Raw genomic sequence first — 19,128 nt, forward strand, 5'->3', positions numbered from 1 at the left:
CTATTCAGTGGAGAGGTGATTTGCTGTAATTTGCTTTCATCTGTATGAAATGAACTAAAAAGTTGTGGGTTTTTTTTTTTTTTTTTTCTTTTTGGTTGTTTTTTTTTTTTTTCCCCCTCCCCCGAAATAGCAGCTCGTGTTTGCAGTCCCCTCTGATGGCAGCAGAGCAGGGGCCCGTGCTCGCTGCTGCTGCAGCAGCAATCAGCCAGGAGATTGCTTGTGCACTGGTTTTAATCAAATGTGCAGTCAAAATGATAAGCTGCATTCTCTGAAATTATTTAGTTCTAATTACGAGCAGATGGGATGCTTTATTTGCACCTAGGGCGCCCCAGCAAAAGGAAATGCTGTGTGAACAAGAATAATTAAGAAGTTGAATAGTGGTTTTTTTGCGCTTAAATAATCCGCAGTTTCATGTTAATTAGCACTAATGTAATTATTTAATTACATTTATGAATTGGGGGGAGCCGAAAAGCTGCTTTTCTGGGCTGCAGTGGCCAAGTGGAGGTGTGGAGAAATGAAGAGAAGAGGATTCCTTGGGAATTTCTGGGATGCACCAATAATCCCTTAAAACTCAAAGTCCTGTCAAAATGCTCCTGCCTGCCTTAATAATTTGTACTTACAAAGCAGATTAATTGACCTGAGAGCTTCAGGATTTCCTAAAGTGAGTTGGTGAAGACCTGAATTAATGAAGATGGTAAATAAGTTTGAAGGTCTCAGTTTTGGAGCCCAAATAGCCTTTTATGCCAAGATTCTGCTGATTGTATTTAACATAAATATCCATTTGGTCAACACCTGGTTTTAGTGACACCTCTGTCCTAAAGTCTCGTGATATCCCAGGTTAAATCAGGACCGAATCCTATTTTAAACCAGGATCATTTCAAAATAATTTATGCATTCCAGAGTTCTAAACTGGATAAAAATGTGGAGGAGAGCATTTATCCAGGAAAAAAAAAGCAATTATTAATTAGATGTGTGAATGCCAAAGTCAGCAGAGTTGTTGCACAACAGATGCTTTCAAAGCTGTATTAAAATAATCCTGAGTACAATCAAAACAGGTTTAATATAAAATGAATCTTTATGCTCCTGTTCTTCTGCTGGGTCGGGAGCATGAAGTGGAATTTATTGAAATTTTTAAATCATTTAAATTGTACAATTTGAGGGAAATTCCACTTCATTCAGCACGTCACCTGGAGCCCAGGCCCTGATTCTGGAGCAAGAGTTATACAAATAAATGCTGTGTGTAGGTGTGTGTATACATACATATATATATATATATGTACCCAAATTCCTTCTGTAAATCCAGGAATTTGTATGTGCAGGAGTAGGAGAATGCAGGATTCAAATGGAATTTTTCCCTCAATGATGAAGAAAGTAAGTAGGAAAGATACTTCAAGTGCAGATATTTCATTAGACTGTTATTCCTTCCAAATAATTACTGATTTCCCAAGTGCTATTTGCATGTTATTCTTTTGCCCAGCTCTTAAAAACAGATGTGTTTTCCTTGCAGTTCAGTGTAGGGAAATCAGCTCCTAAGGTTGAAATTTAACTGGTTTGAAGTTGTCAGGCAGCATTTTTAGTGGCTTAAAATCAGACCCGAGAGAACCAACCAGAGTTTAAGTCATCAGAGGAAGCTTTTTCAAAGTACTGTAGCTCAATATTAAATAAGTATTATTAAATCAGTGGATTTTACTTTGCAGTTCTGCAGCTGCCTGTGCTCACTGCAATGTGTAAGTTCTACAAGAAATGGCTGAAAATTAAACTGGGAATTTTGATTTCTCTGCATTTCCTTCTGCTCTGCTCTCCTTGTGCCCCCTTAAAGTGCTGATTGCCTGTAATAACTGTCCTGCAATTTGCCTGAAATATCACTGGAATACGGAACAGATTTTAGTCAAACTAAGTTTTCCCTGAGTTTCTGGTGGTTTGCCACGTGCAGATATGTGGAAATGTAAGGATTTTGCTGCTGGATCAGTCAATCCTTTATGCCAAACATTAAATATTAGGCTTAATCCTGCTGGATTCAGTCCCACCTCTCACAACCAGCAGCTCTCAGTGGGGTTGGGGGTGTTGATGTGATTAACTTGGAATCGCAGGAATTGCAAAATTACAGGATTGGAGTCATTCCCCTGCAGTCTTTTTGAGTGGGAGCGTGGAATCAGCTGGAATTCTGACCTGCAGATGGATAATCCCAGCTCAGCCAGGCTGTCACTCCCCCATCCCCTGCACCAAAGTGAGCAGGTAGCACTGAGACATCTCCTTAATGAAGTGGGTTTGGGGCCTTTTATCTGTGTGAAGGACACAATTCTTGCTTAATGATGGTGTCATTTTGGTTTTGGTTTTTTTTTTTCCACCATAAAAATCCAGCAACGCGAAAGACTCCAAGAAGATGTTGTGCCTGGTTAAATTAGAAAACTCTGTAGGTCTGTATTTAAAAAAACATAAACCCTGAGAAGTTGCAGCAGTTCCCTAATAGAAGTAAATTCAGAAAAAAAGCTGCAATTAGAGCTGTGCCATATGTGGGAGTTGAAATACTTCTATTACAGCTTTTTTTTTTAAATAAACCAAAAATCTGATTTCTTTCTGAACACAGTTTGAGGTGGGGGGGGCTTTCCTTGTTTTCCAGGCTATTCCCAGCACATCCTTGAGCACATCCCTGACCTTGCTGTGCAGCAGAACATGCAGATGGGAAGGCTCTTTGACATCCTGGGTATGTGGCTCCTGCTCTGGCATCATTTACCCGCAGCTGTGAGTAACAGAAAACCACCCAAGGACTCTTTCTGTGTTCCTGTTAAATATGGGGCACAGACAGGGAATTTCCCTGCTGGGGTTGTTTGCTCCTGTCCACCTCATTCCCAAAAAACAAAGACAAAAGAATCCATTTAAAAGTTTGTTTGTTTGTTTTTTGTCTCTTTTAACCAAAGCAGGGAAGGATATTTATAGATCAGTGACCAGCATCATTGGCTCCCTGGAATGACATACTTCACATCATTCATATATATTTCAGTATCATGATTATTTTATAAATGCCATTTAGGAAGTTTGGAACCAAAATATATTAGAGCCAGAAATTTACAGTTGCCTAAAATAATAAAGTAATTGCCTTTATATATTATCTAGGCACCAATATTGGGTTTTTTTCCACAGTAGTCTATGATTGCTTTACAGCTCAGGCTTTCCTTATCCAATCCCTGCTTTGCTGCTGATCCATTCCCATGGAATAGCAGCTTTCCCAGGCTCTTTGCACAGGAGAACAATGAAGGACTTCCCACTGGTTTGGATCCCAATCTTGGAGTGCTCTTTGCCACTGTATTCCATCGGTGTTACAAGGCCCATCATAGCTCATCTATTAACATGAATATTTCAGCAGAGCAGAGGAGTTAAAATCTTCCAAACCAGCATCTATTAAAGGTTTTCTCACCTCTGAGTGTCTTTCAGCCCGAGCTGTTTGCAGGCAGAAAGGCAGATTTCCACATTGAGCTGTTGAACTGCTCTGCACATCCTCGTGCTCAGCACTGGTTATTGATGATTCCCCACCCTGAGCTGTTCTGGGGCCAGCAATAGGAACAGGCCCTGGAAAATCCAGGCAGCACAGGAAATTACACTTCCCCCAGCTTTCTAAAGCTCACTTTCATAATTTACTGCTGTTAATGGGATGTATTTTTAAAGCAGCTCAATTCCCACTGACGTTCATGTCAGTCGGGCAGAGCAATCCCCCGGCAGCACTTCCAAAATCCTGCCCCCAGAACGTGCTGCAGATGGAATCCTGACCTGTCTTCAGAGAAAAAAGCACTAAGATTTGGGAATCAGCCCCCAATTTCATCTCCAGAAGCTGTTTGTGAGGAATGCTCAGCCTGCGTCGGGAACGAGTTCCCCTTTCTCCAGTAACAAACGCTGTGCCCCTTTGTTTCAGATGCCAACGTGGACGTCATCTACATCTGCCCCCTGGCCCTGAGTGAGGAGTTGCTGCACTATTACACCAGGCTGCTGGGGCTGCAGGCAGCTGTCAGGTCTGGGAACCCCCAGGCCAGGGCTGACCTGCGGGCCAGGTTCAGGATCCTCACCCCTGAAGCCATCGACAGCTTCCCCGTGAGTTTGGCTCCTAATTACCACAGCTCGAGGGCTGCAGTAAAATGAAATTGGAAATTTTAGGACTTGCAACGCTCTGGTACACATCAGTGAAATATTATTGCAAGTTTAAGGGCTTTACTGATTAGACTACTAGTTAGAGCATTGCAAATAAATATCCTGGTTTAGCTTTATGGACTTGGTTGAGATAGTCCTGTATTGGCTATTTGGGGGCTGCTGTCCCTCCTGACTGTGTGCTTGGGCCTGGGAACTTGATAGATTTATATCTCTAAGCAAATCGTAGCAATAAACCATTCTTATTACTCCAGCTTTATCTCTGGGTAGCCCAGCACTCAATCATCGCTGTGTTTGCACTGTTTCTGGCAATTAAAGCCAGTGCAGAGCTTCTTAAAGAACAGAACTTCAAACAAGGTAGGTGATAACACAGAAATATTGGTTTGGAATAGAACGGAACAATACAGGAATATTAGTTCCAATAATACAGAAATAATGGTTCCAGAACAATAAATAATAATACAGGAATATTAGTTCCAAAACTGTCAATTCAGGTTTAAATCCATGTGCTGAAGCATGATCTAAAAAGAGACCTCAATGGACACTCTGTACAATGTTTCTAAGAATGCTGCAGTGGAGTGAAGGCTTTTTACAGGTCATAGTTTTATATTGTAAATGTTAAATCTGCAGTGCCTTACCTGGGATTTGACTCCTGTGAAATTTTGTGGCACGTTTAGGGTCTTTGCTTGGAGCCCTGCTGCTGTTTTCAGTGGTTTTTTCTCTCTTTAAATTGCATTTTAACAATTGTAGCTGTTTTTCTGTGGATACAGAGTTGCTTTCCAGTATTAACTACCAAATATTAGTGTATTAGTGGCAAATTCTCTCAGGGAAGATGGGCCAGGCCAGGTTTTAGGGGGAGAAGAATCTGTTCTCAGAACTGCCCCTTGGCCTCATTGCCAGCTGTGGCTGTGCCAGGGTTTGAGTTTTATCACTTCTTTTTAAGGATCTTTCTTGCTCTTCTTGCACTTAATGCATCTAAATTTATGCCCAATAAATGCAAGTGTGGCTGGAAGGCCACCTTAGCAGGCTCTTTTTAAGAGCACAAATCAGTCTTGTCTAGTTTTCCAGCAGTTTTGGTGGGACTGCATGGAAGGAAAAGCTGTGGATTCTTTTTGTCCACTTCCAGGGGCTCCCCCATCTCATTTTCCAGCATCATCCCCATCCAAGTGATGGAATCAAGGTTTATACTTCACTCCCTGTGAAGGGACGTCCAGGACTTGGGAGGAAAATATTCTGGGTTCTCCAGTCCTGGAAATCCCAAGAAAACCCAGGATTTACAGTATCCTGAAAAGGAATAACCTCCATTAGACTGAGGCCTAAATTGGATGAAATCTCAGTGGGAAGATGATTTGCTTCTTGTTAGGATTGTGATTTGTTTATGACAATCTATACAAGTGGATTTCTCTTTTGTCCATCCCTCTGTGTTTTTATCTCAGTGCACCTCTATGTTTTTGGGAAGATAATTGGGATATCTGCAGAGAGAAAACACTTATGAGGCTTCACTTGCCATGACCAATGTCCAGTTGAAATTCAGGGGTTATAGGGTATGTCATGAGCAGCTCCTTTAGCGAGAGATCTTCTTTTTTAGGAGAAATGAAAATTTCCTTCCAAAAAGTTGGAACCCTTGTACTTTGAACAGCCACAGAACTACTCCCCTCTCCTGGAGTCCTCTGCAGTTGTTTAGGGTTAGTTGTTGGTGGAATGGAGATTATCCCCAGTAACTTAATGTGAGCACTGAAAGCTTTGGTAAATCAAAGTGGTTTATTCTCAGAGAATCATTTCAAATACCACTGAACTGTATGAGAGATACATTCCCTGCTATTGAAAAGGGGTGAGGGTGGGGGTGTTCTTAATTCTTTATGGATTTTTAGGAGCTTTAGAGTTAAACCAAGCCAGGAGTGTTGCTGAGATGAATCCCTATTATCCAAAGGCCACCAGCCTCTCTGCCGACTGACAGAAGGAGAATTCCACACGGATCAAATAAATACAGATGTGGAGTAATTAGTTCTATTCCCAACGAGGCCATTTCCAGCACACTAAAGATGTGCACGATTATGGAGCCTCACCCCACCAGCTTTTATCAATTTAAACTGCTCAGCTACAGGATGGGTCATAACCCAGCCTGCCATTAATAATGGATTTATTGTGGGCAGCGGGAGCAGCGAGGAGAAACCCCTTTAACAAGGAACTGCGCTCTTTCCCCAGCAGCACCACACATGCCTGGCCACTCAGCTCAAGCACAGTCCCAGGACAGTGCAGATGATCCAGGGGCTCATCCAGAGCAGGAATGCCTACGTGGTCGGTGGGGTTCCCCACGCCGATGAGCTGGCGGTGGCTGACATGCTGGACGTGCCCCTGCTGGGCCCGGAGCCGCAGCTGGCCCAGCTCTACAGCACCAAGTCTGGCACGAAGAGGATTTTTGGCAGTGCTGGTGTGCCAACCCCTCCTGGAGAATGGGACCTGCACAGCAGGGAGCAGGTGAGCTGGGTGTGCCCTGGGCTGGGACAATGTGCAGTTGGTGGGGTGCTGAGCTGTACAATTTACCTGTTGGGTAGAGCCTCGATGGGTCTGATCAGATCTGGTGTGATGTTGGGTTCTTTTGTGCCTCTGACTGACCAATGAAAATGCAATCCGTGCCCTAGTCAGGAAGGAACGCAGTTCCTCTGGGATTCTCCGTGGTGTCTTGAGAATATATTTGTGTTTGGTCCAGCTATCTCAGAGGTTTGTGCTGCTGCTTCAATCCATGGATGGAGTTATGGCCTCAAGGAATTAGTTTTACCAGAGACTGGAGGTAGAACAAGGATTTCTGAGCATCTTTGTTCCCAACCTGTCACTGCTCAATTCATTGACCTTGTTGGCACGACCAGCAAGAAAAGAACAAAAAGATCCCTAAACTAAACTTACAAGGCACAAGATTTCTCTGTGCTGTGTTTCCATGTTTATTTTGCAGGCACTGCCTAATATTTTATTCTTGAAGCTGATGTTGCAATTTGCAATGATATGTCTGAGTATGGATGCTTTAAAAAAAAACCACTTTGATGGTGTTGCTACATCTCCTACGGGAAAATAATCATTGCCAAGGTTTGTAGGGATTCCTGCTTCTTCAAGAGGCTTTTCACATTGCTCTGCTTTTTATTAATCACCTTTAACACTGAACAATCTAAGCTACACAAACACATTGCAACTTCCATAGCAGATGGAATAAATACATGACCAGTGACCTGAAAAACAGCTGCTTGATTTATTTGATTCACCTAAATTATTTAACAGGACTTTTGGTTCTTCCTGCAGGGTTGTGGAAGTTTTGCTTCTGTTGTTGCCTTGTATGAAATATTGACATTTTAGGTTAAATAATCAAAGCAAGGTGACACTATGGTGAAGCACAATTCAATTTTCACTTAAAGATAGCACATAATTCTTTGTGATTGGTACGGTCTTTACAGTACTATTGATCCTTTTCATTACTGTAGGGGAGCCATCGAGAAAAGCACATTTATGTGGCTCTCAAAAGCCACAAATGGAACACATGTAATTGTATTTTAGGTCAATCTTAAAAATCCAAATCTAAAAAAAAAAATGGAAGCAAAAGCCCCCCAAATTACGAAGTAAAACGTAGAAGGCTGTAGCCAGTGCACCAAGATCTGCTCACACTTGTCCCAGGTTCAAAGCCATTTGCAGTTTCTGAGAAGCTAATTGCATCCTGCACCAGCTGGGCAAAAGGCATTTGAAAGCCATTTAAATCTGGGTACATACACAAATAAATAATTAGCATTTTTATAAAGCCTGCCTGGTAACTCCTTCCTACATTTATAACCTTGTAATGCACTCTCCAGCAGCAGGATTTCCCAGCTGTTTGGGCTGGTGGGAAACTCAGGCGCGGTTTTTTTTGTCTCCATTTTGCAAATGGTGTCGTCCATCCCGTGTCATTCCCTGTCACAGGAATTTGCTCACATTTCCTGAGCAAATCTGATGCTCCAAAACCTCAGATCCTCAGCAGACAAAGCAGCTTTGGGCAGGCAAACCCCTCCCTGCATGACACAGACACTCAACTGCTGCGTGAGGGCCGTGGAGTCTTCACCAAAAACCACCCCAGGTTGTTTGCCCTGCGTACCCAAACAGCTGTGACAACACAGGCAGCCCTGAGAAAAATGAAACCCTGTTTAGCAACTGAAAAATCAGCTTTTGAGTCCAGATCTCTGAGGATTTGATGTTGCCACTCGTGCTGTTGTTGCTCCCCAGGTGATCGGTGCCCTCAGCCGGCTCGTGGTGGACAACGTGGAGGTGCAGCGCTGGGTGCTGAAGATGAACGATGAATGTGGAGGAAATGGCACCGCCTACTGTGATGTGATTTCCCACTTGGAATGCTCCCACTGGCTCCAAAAGGAATGGCAGAGCCACGGCCCTGAGGGGTGGAGCAAGAGCCAGGCACGTGTAAGTAAAGAAAGGAGCATCTCTGTCGTCGTGTCAATGGTCCACTGAGGTTCCTCCTCACTTCAGTCTCTTCTCTGGGCCTTCATTTTGAGGTAAATGTTGGTTGTTACGATCCAGCCTGGCTTGTACAAAGCAATAGGTAACAACTCAAATATTCCAAAATATAAATGAACGACAGGCACCCAACTGTGGGACACCTGGTGTGTCAGAACTCCTCATTCCTGGGCAATGATGTGCACATTGTACACAGTTCTTATCCGAAGTGAGGACACAGACATGAAAACTGTAGATTTATAACCTCAGTCCTACAAACAGATCTCTAGCAAATGCTATCAAAAGACAGTGTGATACACTAGGATAGTTTACCATCCATTTTCTTCATAAAAACATAGAAATTTGGAATTATGCCTCGCTGGTAACTTTTAAAGCTGTCAGTAACTTTCAGCTGTGTGAGACAGAACTCTTGAGGTTTTGGAGATCATTAAACTCCTGCAAGTTTTGTGGGTGTTTAGGTAAAGGGAGAGATCTGTAAATATTTAACTGAGGGAAACATTACACCATGAACTCAGGCACTTGTGGATTCCTAAGAATCCACAGTATTGAGAGGCTGGAAGATGATACATTTCAACCTCAGAGAAATCCATATGAAACCAGCCTTCATTAGTTCTGGCATTCAGAGAACTATTTGTAGCTTAAATATTCATTGGTATTTAAATGTGTTAATTTCAATAAGCATTTGATATTTCTGTATATCTTGCCAAACTCATTCCTAATGTAATGGTTTTAAAGCCAGAAGGAATGTATCCAGAAAAATTGTTTAATTTACATAAACTCCTCATTATAGCTCTTCTGATTTTTTTAATTCAATCAAAACTGTTTTGAAATTTGGGGTTGATTGAATTATATTGTGTATTAAAATTTCAAATTGTGCTGATTACAGTTCTGCTGCGTTTGACAACTGCAAAGTAATTCCACATTATAAACCAGAGTTTCTGATAGGAAGCTGAAGGGCTAATTCCTCTGATCTGCTGAAGATCCCTCACTCCCTGCAAGTCAGGCAGGAGAAGGCAGAGCCCTGGGATGGGGAGCATTGCCTGGGACAGAAAGCTGGTGGTGTATGCAGGTCCTGCTGGATAGGACAGAACACAGGACTCACCAGGTCTAGTTCTCTGCAGGTGTAAATTCCCAATGTAAGTGCTGTTCCCTGTGTTGGTATTCCTGCTGCTGTGCCTTTTTAATTCTTTTCTGGCTGAGTGACTGCAGAAAGGACTCAGTGATCCCAACCTGTCTTTGGTTTCCTTTATACTTCAGTCACTTCCTGCAGTCAGGAATCAACCCATTAATCAACCCCTTAAACATAAACCCACGTGGGAAGATGGGAATTATATATGGAATAATACATTTCATCTCATCTCCTGGAGTCAGCAGGAAAGCTTCCAGAAATCCAACCCAATATCAGAGTGGACTTGGGCAAAGTCTTTCCCAGAGAGGCTGTGGCTGCCCCTGGATCCCTGGAATTGTCCAGGGCCAGGTTGGATGAACTTGGAGCAACCTGGGATAGGGGAATGTGTCCCTGCCCAGGCAGGGGGTGGGATGAGATGAGCTTTAAGGTCCAGCCCAACCCATTCCATGATTCTCTGACTGTAAAGTGCTGCTGTTTTGAACATCTTGAGTGTGTGTGTTCCCATTTTCCTGCCTCCCTGGTTTACTCTCCTCTGTAGCTCATGAGACCTTTGTGCTGGAACGAATTGCATCTCCACCAGAGTCTCACCACTGAGAGCAGAGGATTAAAATCCTCCTTTGTTAAGGACCACCACGGTAATGATACACATCTCAACATCAAAGCAGCACTTTGTGAGCACAGGAATGCTTTAATGTCCTGTTGCAGTGGGCAGACCTGTTCCTTTTGATAATGAAGACGTGGCTGCCACACACACAGAATGTGTGCTGGCAGGTTATTAAAAAATTCAGCTTCTTGATGAAAGACTGTCCTGCAGGCAAGGAGTACAGTGAAAAGCCTCTCCATTCTGGGAGAATTATTAGAAATGAGAATATGACTGTGAGCACTAAATTATGTTAATACTTACAAATGGCATCATTTGCATAGCAGTTTCAGACACGATCCCCAGATTTTCCTCAGTGCCATGTAGCAGGCAACAGATTAAAAATAATGGACTCGGTGAGTTTGAACTGTGCAAAAATCTATTCCAGCTGAAAATGAAGCTGATTTTTAGATTCCTCATTTCAAATAGAACGTTGGGCAAAGCCAAGTGCAGGGGCAGGATTATGGATGGATTTCACCTTGTTAACTTAATGCAGCCTCTGAGTTATCTGAACAATTAATTTGCAACTGCATAAAGGGTTGAATTCATAAACTCCATGAATGTCTCTGGAAGTCCATCAGCTTACTGTGCACTGCTCCAGTCTGTCAGCTCATAAAAAAAATGCATCCCAAGGCCCAGAATCCGAGGATGTTTGATATCCAGGGAATTGCTGCCTCCACAAGAGCACGTTTGGCAATTGTGAGGTTGGTTGTGGGGATATTTTCCAGTGTGGAAAAGAACATCAGGATCTGGCCCTGGTTCTGTGCAAAGAGATCAGTAAGTACTGAGGCATTTTGCTCTTGTTGAGAGTCAGCACTTCAGTTTTTGGGAAATCTCACCTAAACTTGTATGGGCCCTTGCTGGGAGATTATAAAGTCATGGAAAATGATGAATTGTTGTTGCTGCCAGTCTCTGGCTTTGAGGGGTTCTGAGCTGCCAGTTGTTGAGGCTGGGGGAGTATCTGAGGACTGGATAGGATTGCTCTGGTTTGGGGCTTTCCTGGTTATTCTGAATTTTGGGACTCAAACTGTCTCCTCAGACTCCCAGATTCCTGTTCCCTAGTGAGGACTGATTACAGGAAAGACAACATCACTTCCCTGTTAATGTTGCCTTTTTTATTCTTTTAAAAATTCCCCTTTTTCCTCAAATAATACAGGACTGGGCAGCACCCCATCCTCTTGTATAACTATAGAACTCTAAATAGTAAATCACTGGATAAATCACTCCTGGAATTAATTTGAGAGTTATCTTTTATTACACTGTGACTTAATTAACCACCAGGACCAGCAACATGATGTGAGTTTATCTGCAGCAAGTCTAAAGATAACAAAGATCACAAAAAACATAAAGATTAGGAAGAGCTGGAAATCCAAGCCACAGAAAAACAAGCAACAAATACTCTCTCAATAAGCCCTTATAATTGGCCATTGCTCCCCAACCCCTTCAAAACTCTGCATTAAGTGTCTGTTATAGAAATAAAAAAGTGATTTAATGTCCTTGGGCAGCCCCTGTTAGAAATGTGAGTGTTTGAATCTTACTCCTCCACTTAAGCCACAGGATTTTGTCTCTGTTGTTTCTGCTAATAATTTGGTTAATTCACTAAAATGAGGAAATCAAAATCTTTTCAAAAGATGACAAATGCAGAAAATCCAGCTTTTAGTCTGAGCAGGATTTTGCATTGATTGCTGTTGGAAGACAGTAATGCAAAATGCTGGATGTCCCTTTAAATAAAACATTTTTGCTCAGCTCTCGAAACTCCTCTAAGAAATAACAGAGAAACTTTGGGATTATGTGGAAACCAGGAATAGTGGGGAGCAGATGATTTCCTGATTGAGTGAATTCCATGCACTCCAAGAAACCTGAAGCTTCCATCCCTCATCCTGTTCCTTTACTGACTTAGGGAATTCAGAGTGTTTGTTTGCCAGCAGGTGATTCTCAAATCTCTGAGGTAAAATAGGTGATAGGAATAGGTAAAATCAGATGATTCTCAGATCTCTGAGGTAAAATAGGGGATTAAAATAAAATGAAATCAGGTGATTAAAAGAATCAGGTGATTCTCAAATCTGAAATAAAATAGGTGACTGGAATGGAGAGAATCAGGTGATTCTCAAATGTCTGAGGTAAAATAGATGATCAAAATAGAATCAAGTGATTCTCAAATGTCTGAGGTAAAATTGGGTATTAGAATAAATAGAATCAGGTGATTCTCAAATCTCTGAGGTAAAATTGATGATGAAAATAAAGAGTCAGATGAATCTCAGATCTCTGAGGTAAAATAGGTGACTGGCATAGATAAAATTTGATTTAAGAATCTTTGAGTTAAGAGAGGTGACTGGAATAGACAAAATCAGGTGATTCTCCAATTTCTGAGGTAAAATAGGTGACTGGAATAGACAAAAGCAGGTGAATCTCCAATGTCTGAGGTAAGATAGGTGAGTGGAATGGATCAAATCAGGTGCTTCTCAACCCTGAGGTGCAGCAAAGCGCAGTTGTGTCCCTGGGTTGAACTGAGCCCCGCGCTCCCAACCCGCACCCCTGGGCTCTGCAGCAGTTGGGCTGTGTCCTATTGATTTAATCTGCTCCTAATCAGTACATAAAGCTATAGGCCCGCAGTGTTAATTTTTCATATGCTTACAAAGTACCCTTTGATTTTCTGTCACGCGTTAATTACCGCGTTTTGCCATTAAATAGGAAGCTTTGTGTAAACTAATTACTAGGTAATCATTGTGTACCGCCAGCGTGCTGCTCCTACCTTTTATTTTATCCTAAAAACACACACATCTCGCAGTCTGGAAGCACTATACCTTCCAGCCATTAGCTCTCACTAATTCATAGCATTATTGTGGGAAGATTGTAGGAGTTGTAATTGTTGTGGTATCAGTGCTGTTAATTACCGGAGTAAACAGTTGAAATGGTGCCAAGGTCTATTGTACAAGGCAGAGGAAAGGAGGTTTAAATGTTACTTCCACCATCTGGGGACTGGAGGAGAGGCAAATGCTGGAAAACAGCAGTGAGGCAATATCAGAACTCCAGCTCCGGGGTTTGAGGCCATATGGATCCGGAATATTTGGAATCAATTGAATTTAAGTGCCAGTTTGCAGCAATAACAGCGTGGAAGGAGAGGAGAAAGCAGGAGCACTAAAGAAATCTGAAATGTGGTAATGTTGTCGCAGCCAATAAAGCGCCTGCTTGGATTATTTTAAAAATGTTTGTTTTGCTAAAATCCAAAAAAAGTAACGCATAGGCAGCTCTGGGAATAAAAGGAGTGGAAGTGTGTGTTGTTCGTGGAACACAAAGCAGGTTTTTGTCTGACAGTTCCTGTGGCATTACAGCCGTTAAATCCCCGGGAAGGGGCTGTGGGTTCTCTGGGCGATGCATTTCTTCTTTCGGAAATCACATTTCTGGAATTCATTGGAATCCTTTCTGTAGAGATACAAGAAGGAGGGCAAGTCACAAAAGTGCACTGCATTTATAGAGGTTAAAACTAAATTAATTGGGAAAGCAATATTAATCCGAGGGCATCAGAGTTGTTTGAGCGTTTGCAGAGATCTCATAAAAATACGGAAAAGATACCTTCAAATATTACCTTTTTTTTTTTTTTTGGATGAGGGTAAACTTCCTAATGTCCTGAACTTACAAATGCTGCATTTGAAATAAATGTATGATTGGTTTTTTTAAGGAGAGATTTTTGAATATTGTGATAATTGTTTTCTTTGCTCTGAAGGGAGATGTGGGGAACCTTGAAAATGCAGAAGCTGCACCTCGCACGAGGCACGTTTTTATGCATAAACCAGCCATGCAAGTGGATGTTTCGGATCAAAATAGCAAACTAATTATTAAGTTTTTACTAATTTCAAATTGATATGCTGCACATAAAAATGCAGAGCTATTTGAGAATCCGCAGCCCTTTCAAGATCCTTTTTGTTGCCGATTTTTGGCAGCAGAGGCTGCGGCGATTCGATGTTTGATATCCCGGCATATATTGTTTTCCAAGCTGAGCAGGGATCTGGGAGCATATTGTGCTGCCGGTTTAGGAGCGTTCCCAGGAAATGGGAAGGATCTCTCGTCCTGAACCATCCCGGTTTATTTATTTTTTATTGGTCTGTTAGCAGATGTTGGAGCAGTTCAGGGCACAATGCAAACATGTGCTTTTCAATGGATGGTAAATGGGAAAGTGCACAATGAAAGGAGCGATGGGGAGGGGGTTTGGACCGGGGCACTGGGGTGGGAGGGAGGCTTTGTGGGTTTTTTTTTGTGTGTGTGTGTGGCTGGGGCTGAATTCAGAATTAAAAGAAGTGCTTGATCTTTACACCCTGAAATCCCGGGCGTGCGGTGAGCCGGCCGAGAACGCCGCGGCCCCATGTGGCGTGGAAAAAAGGAACAGCACTTTTGAGTGCTGCTCCTTGTTGGGGCAGGCTTTGAAGCTGCTGGTTTGAAGCGTGGCAGATGTGCCTGAGCCCCACTGAAAGGAGCCAGAGCGGTGGGGAGGGCAGGCCGAGCTCGGAGCGGGCGCTCGCAGATCATCCCCGTGAACTGGGAGCGGTCCTTCCACCCTTTCCCCTCGGTGCCGGTGGCAGCCCCGTGTGCCAGGCAGCTGAAACGGCCCATTAGCTATCAGGGAAAATTGTCTGTGCTGCTTTCAGCAGATGGAGCAAATATTTTACCGAGCGGTTTTCCATAGGAAAAGCATTTGCGTGGCTCGGGAACGACGGCTCTTTCCTCTCTCCGCTCTCAACACCCTCTCCCAGCTCGTGTGAGGCAAAATTGGCACTTCTTAATTTTAAAATTTGCAGTTAACGAGATGCCCGGGCTTTAAATCAGGTGGCAAAACTTTAGGCAGGTAGAGGGTTGTTCAGCGTGGTGTTTCCAACAGCATTTCCGTTTTTATAAACTTCTCCAATTGTCCTGTAAATTGTGGTTCTGGCCAGCGTGTACCCCTCTGAATTAGGGGAAAAGCATCCAATCGGTTTAATTTGCAAAATAGGGAATCATGGCAGTTATTTGGACAGTCGGAAGCAGCTGCTGGGCTCTCCCACGTTTGCTGGTGTCGCTGAGGATGTCAGAGTGAGCTGGGCTGGACCCATTCCCATGGAGGCAGCTGGAATAAGTTATCCCAGCTCCGCTGCTCGCAGCAGAAAGGCTTTACTTGTAAATGGTAGGAATTGTCATCGTGCCATCCAAGTGGCATAAATTGCCATGGCTTCATTGACTTCAGCAGAGATGTGGCAGTTTGTATCACTCAGGGGCTCTGCTGGTTTCATTCCTCTCTGGCCCACTCAGCTTTACTTATTTGGAGTTACTTTCTTCACTCTATTTGCTTGCAAGGTCTAAATAATTTCCTTTCAATCTGATTTTTAGCTAAAAAGCCCTGGGTCTCTGTCATGCTTTCTCCTGCTCTGCAGCCTCTTTCTTTCCCCAGATCTTTCTTCCTGTTTCTCAGTGTGTTTCTCCTTCCTATTTATTTACTTTTTTTATCTTCTCAACAGGCTTTTCTTTGCTGCCTGATCTGTCTCCAGCAGATTTCCTACCAGTGCCTTCAACATCTGCCACATTTGATCCTAATTTTTTGTTGCAACTGCCGTTCTAAGAAAGCCTTTTGAAATTCAGCTTGCAGAAGGGTGAGAAATTATTTTATATTTAGGGGGAAAAAGGTGTATTTTTTGTTTCCTCTTTCGTGCTCGTTCATTGCAAACCCAATTTGGACAATTTAAAGATTTAAAGATTTTTACAAGACAGAAACAGTATTTGGGTTGCTACTTTTTTACTGGTACTAAGAAACATCAGCTGAAAGATTTGAACAGATGCTCCCAGTTTCTGTTGGGTCTGTGATCCTGGATTGTTTTGGGCCACACCAAGAACTAAAACATTGGTAAGCTCTGCTGGAGATCCCTCCAATTTACATGGAATTAGCCAGCCAAGCACTGCTCCTTTTAAAAGGGTTGGCTTCACGAATGAGTGTTGGATCCAGGCTTGAATTTGCCTACTAAAACTCCCTATAATCAGGATTTTTTAGCCTTTTTAGAGCTTACAGTTGCAAAAAACCTCCAGCTAGAATTGCAGGTGCTGATCCTTAAAGAGCAGTTCCCTGGTTATCCAGGCACTGCTTGTCCAAGGCACTGTCACGTTGGGCTGGAGCTCCCAGGGAGGTTTTTCAGATTTGCTTCCACCTTCTTTTGTGATCCTCTAAAATAACTCTGAAAGGAGCTACAGCTCGGAATGGTTGCAAAGGAAAGCCATCCCACTTCACCTGCTCTTGGTTCAGTGTTACTCACCCAGGCTTGGTCACAGCATTCCCAAATGCTTCTCCATATCCACCATTTTTTTCCCCCCTTTTAATATTTTTAAGGCATTTTTTTCTCAATTCCATGCGAGGTAAGGACAGGAATTGTCCCCCATTTGTGACTGGGCAGGCAGAAAATCCCTTTCCTGGAGTCTCCTGCAGACTGCAGTCAGGAACCAGGGGTATCCAGGTCTCCTGTACACAGAGTTGATCCCTAATTGTCCAGTTGCCCTGAGAGATTGTTGCTGCCCCATCCCTGGAAAGATTCAAGGTTGGATGAACTTGGAGCAACCTGGGCTAGTGGAAGGTGTCCCTGCCCATGGCAGGGGGTGAACAGGGTGAGCTTTAAGGTCCTTCCAACCCAAACTATCCTGTGGTTCTAATCACTGATCCATCCTCCTCATTCTGGCAGAGAACTCCCAGTTAAGCCGAGTTGGAATTTGTGTTTTTGGATACAAATGACAAAGCCCATCTCTTCAAACTCGCTGCTCTGCAAAAAGAGCTTTCATGTTTTTATTTCCTATTCTTAGCTGGCAGCCATAAGGTTTTATCCCCTTCCTCCAGAGCTCCAGATAAAATGGTTGTGGCTTTGCCAGGATCAGAGGAGGGCTGGTCATCTGCTGGAGCACAGGGTGCTGAGGAGAGAGGGTGTCCAGCAGGAGCCAAGAGCCCCAGGGGGAGCAGGAGGAGGCTCTTGAAGCAGCAGGAAAAGGAGCCTGAAGCAGTGGAGTCAAGGTCCTTGCACTGTATATGCTTGTGTGTACTCTGAGGTGTTGGGAACAGCAAAAGCAACGTTGCTTTCTGTGTTTAATGGGGTTGGTTTGTGTGTGTAAATAAAGAATTTAAAACCAGGGGAAAAGCTGGTTTAGTTATGGAATGACTCATCAAATTCTGCCAAAGACAGAGGCACATTTACACTTGGGAATTGGGTGCAGACATTTTACAGAGTGGAGAAGGATATTTGTTAAACTAAAGAGTGTTTGGGTTGATCTGAGAGCTTAACCACGGAACCAGTGCAGCTATTGCTGGCAAATGTGACTGTTCCAATGTGCTGCCTCAAAATACAAGCAATGCAGAAATTATTGACTGCTGCTATTGATCCCAGGCAGTTACCAAGTCCTTGGCATTTTCACTTGCCAGATCCAATTATTGATATAAATTATAATGCAAGAGCTGCTGTACTGATGGGGGGGGGTGGGATTGCCTCTCAGAGAAGGCCACTTTGCAGCAGGAAGGAAGAGGAGTGAGCAGAAAAATTAAAAAAGGCTTCCTGACTGTGGGTAAACAGTAACCACATTTTTTTTTTTTTTTAGCCTGTTGGAGGCCTGGTTTTTAATCACCCCACAAGCAGTTTTCATTTCTGTAGTAAAATTGCTTGTGGTTCTATTTAATTTGTTTCTGCAGGAGCTGGCTTTGGTGAGGATCTCCCAGGAGCTGCCGGGCCTTTTAGCACAGCACGTTCAGGCAGTCAATGAGAAACGATTCCCTACATGGGAAAAATTCCTCCAAACATTCCTCACTCAAGGTAAATAAGACTGCAAAGTCGCTGGGAAGTGTTAGAAGGAGTAATTATACCGTATTAGAGGCCATATTCTTGTTAATCTCGGGCCCATTTAAATATTTATCTCCTTTTGTTTCTCCATTAGGCTTCAAATGATCATTTACCAATGAATTATAGGCCACTGTTCTATCATTCATATGTCCTAGCCAAGCTTTGAACTTCTCTTAGTCCTGGATTACCTTTCTCACATGATGCTGAATCCGTAAGCACCAATTCCTTAATCCTGGGGCGCTCTGCTAAAGGCTGGTTGGGAATTCCAGCACAAAGGGAATATTTCATCTATAAATTCCACACACTCCTTTATCTGTGGAAGAGCCAAGAACGAGTCAAAGCTCTGAAAGTGTTTTTAGTTAACACATCTAGTACCAGTTTGATTCCACAGTAGTTCATCCTAACTTAAAGGAACTGTGGCATCATGTGCAATAAAAAGGGAAGTGCAGAATGCCAAGCAGTTTTCTTTGTGATTTTCCTATGGGAAAACCATGCTGGAAGTTGTCATCTGCACACCAAATTCCTCATGTGGATGAGTAATACAGGGCAGACTCTTAGCTAAGACCATCCTGTGGATGGGGGTCTCCAGGATGAGTTCACATCAGGAGACACCACCTCCCCCAAGATCCCAACATTGTATTTTCCAGCTGTTCCGGGCCTGGTGTTTAGCTGGGTTCACTCACACTGCCCCAGAACATGTTTTTCCAGTCAGATGTGGGGTATGTGCAGTTGGGAAGTGGAACTGGTTGAACTCCATAGGGCGTGGTAGATGAGGTGTCTCCTTTCTCCCCCAGGAGATCCACTGGAGCTCTGCTGCTCCCATCCCATTCCTTCCCTTGCTGTCTCCCCCTGCAGTGCCTGAGCACAGGAGGAGCTGGTGGTTCCCTCTGTGCACTCTGAGTTGT

General features: G+C 43.2%; 1 protein-coding gene across 1 annotated transcript in view; it reads left to right on the plus strand.

Annotated features, from left to right (window-relative positions):
• Positions 1–19,128, plus strand: part of IQCH (IQ motif containing H) — a 46,008-nt gene that overhangs the window by 13,507 nt on the left and 13,373 nt on the right. Inside the window, exons 12-16 of the mRNA XM_027898697.1 lie at positions 2,621–2,704; positions 3,908–4,083; positions 6,343–6,615; positions 8,377–8,568; positions 18,076–18,196. Coding sequence (XP_027754498.1) covers positions 2,621–2,704; positions 3,908–4,083; positions 6,343–6,615; positions 8,377–8,568; positions 18,076–18,196 — 846 coding nt within the window. The remainder of the gene's footprint in view (positions 1–2,620; positions 2,705–3,907; positions 4,084–6,342; positions 6,616–8,376; positions 8,569–18,075; positions 18,197–19,128) is intronic.

This window comes from Empidonax traillii, unplaced genomic scaffold (assembly GCF_003031625.1).
Source record: "Empidonax traillii isolate 1590-97213 ecotype Southwest subspecies unplaced genomic scaffold, ASM303162v1 scaffold616:size383281, whole genome shotgun sequence".
Classification (NCBI taxonomy): Eukaryota; Metazoa; Chordata; class Aves; order Passeriformes; family Tyrannidae; genus Empidonax; species Empidonax traillii.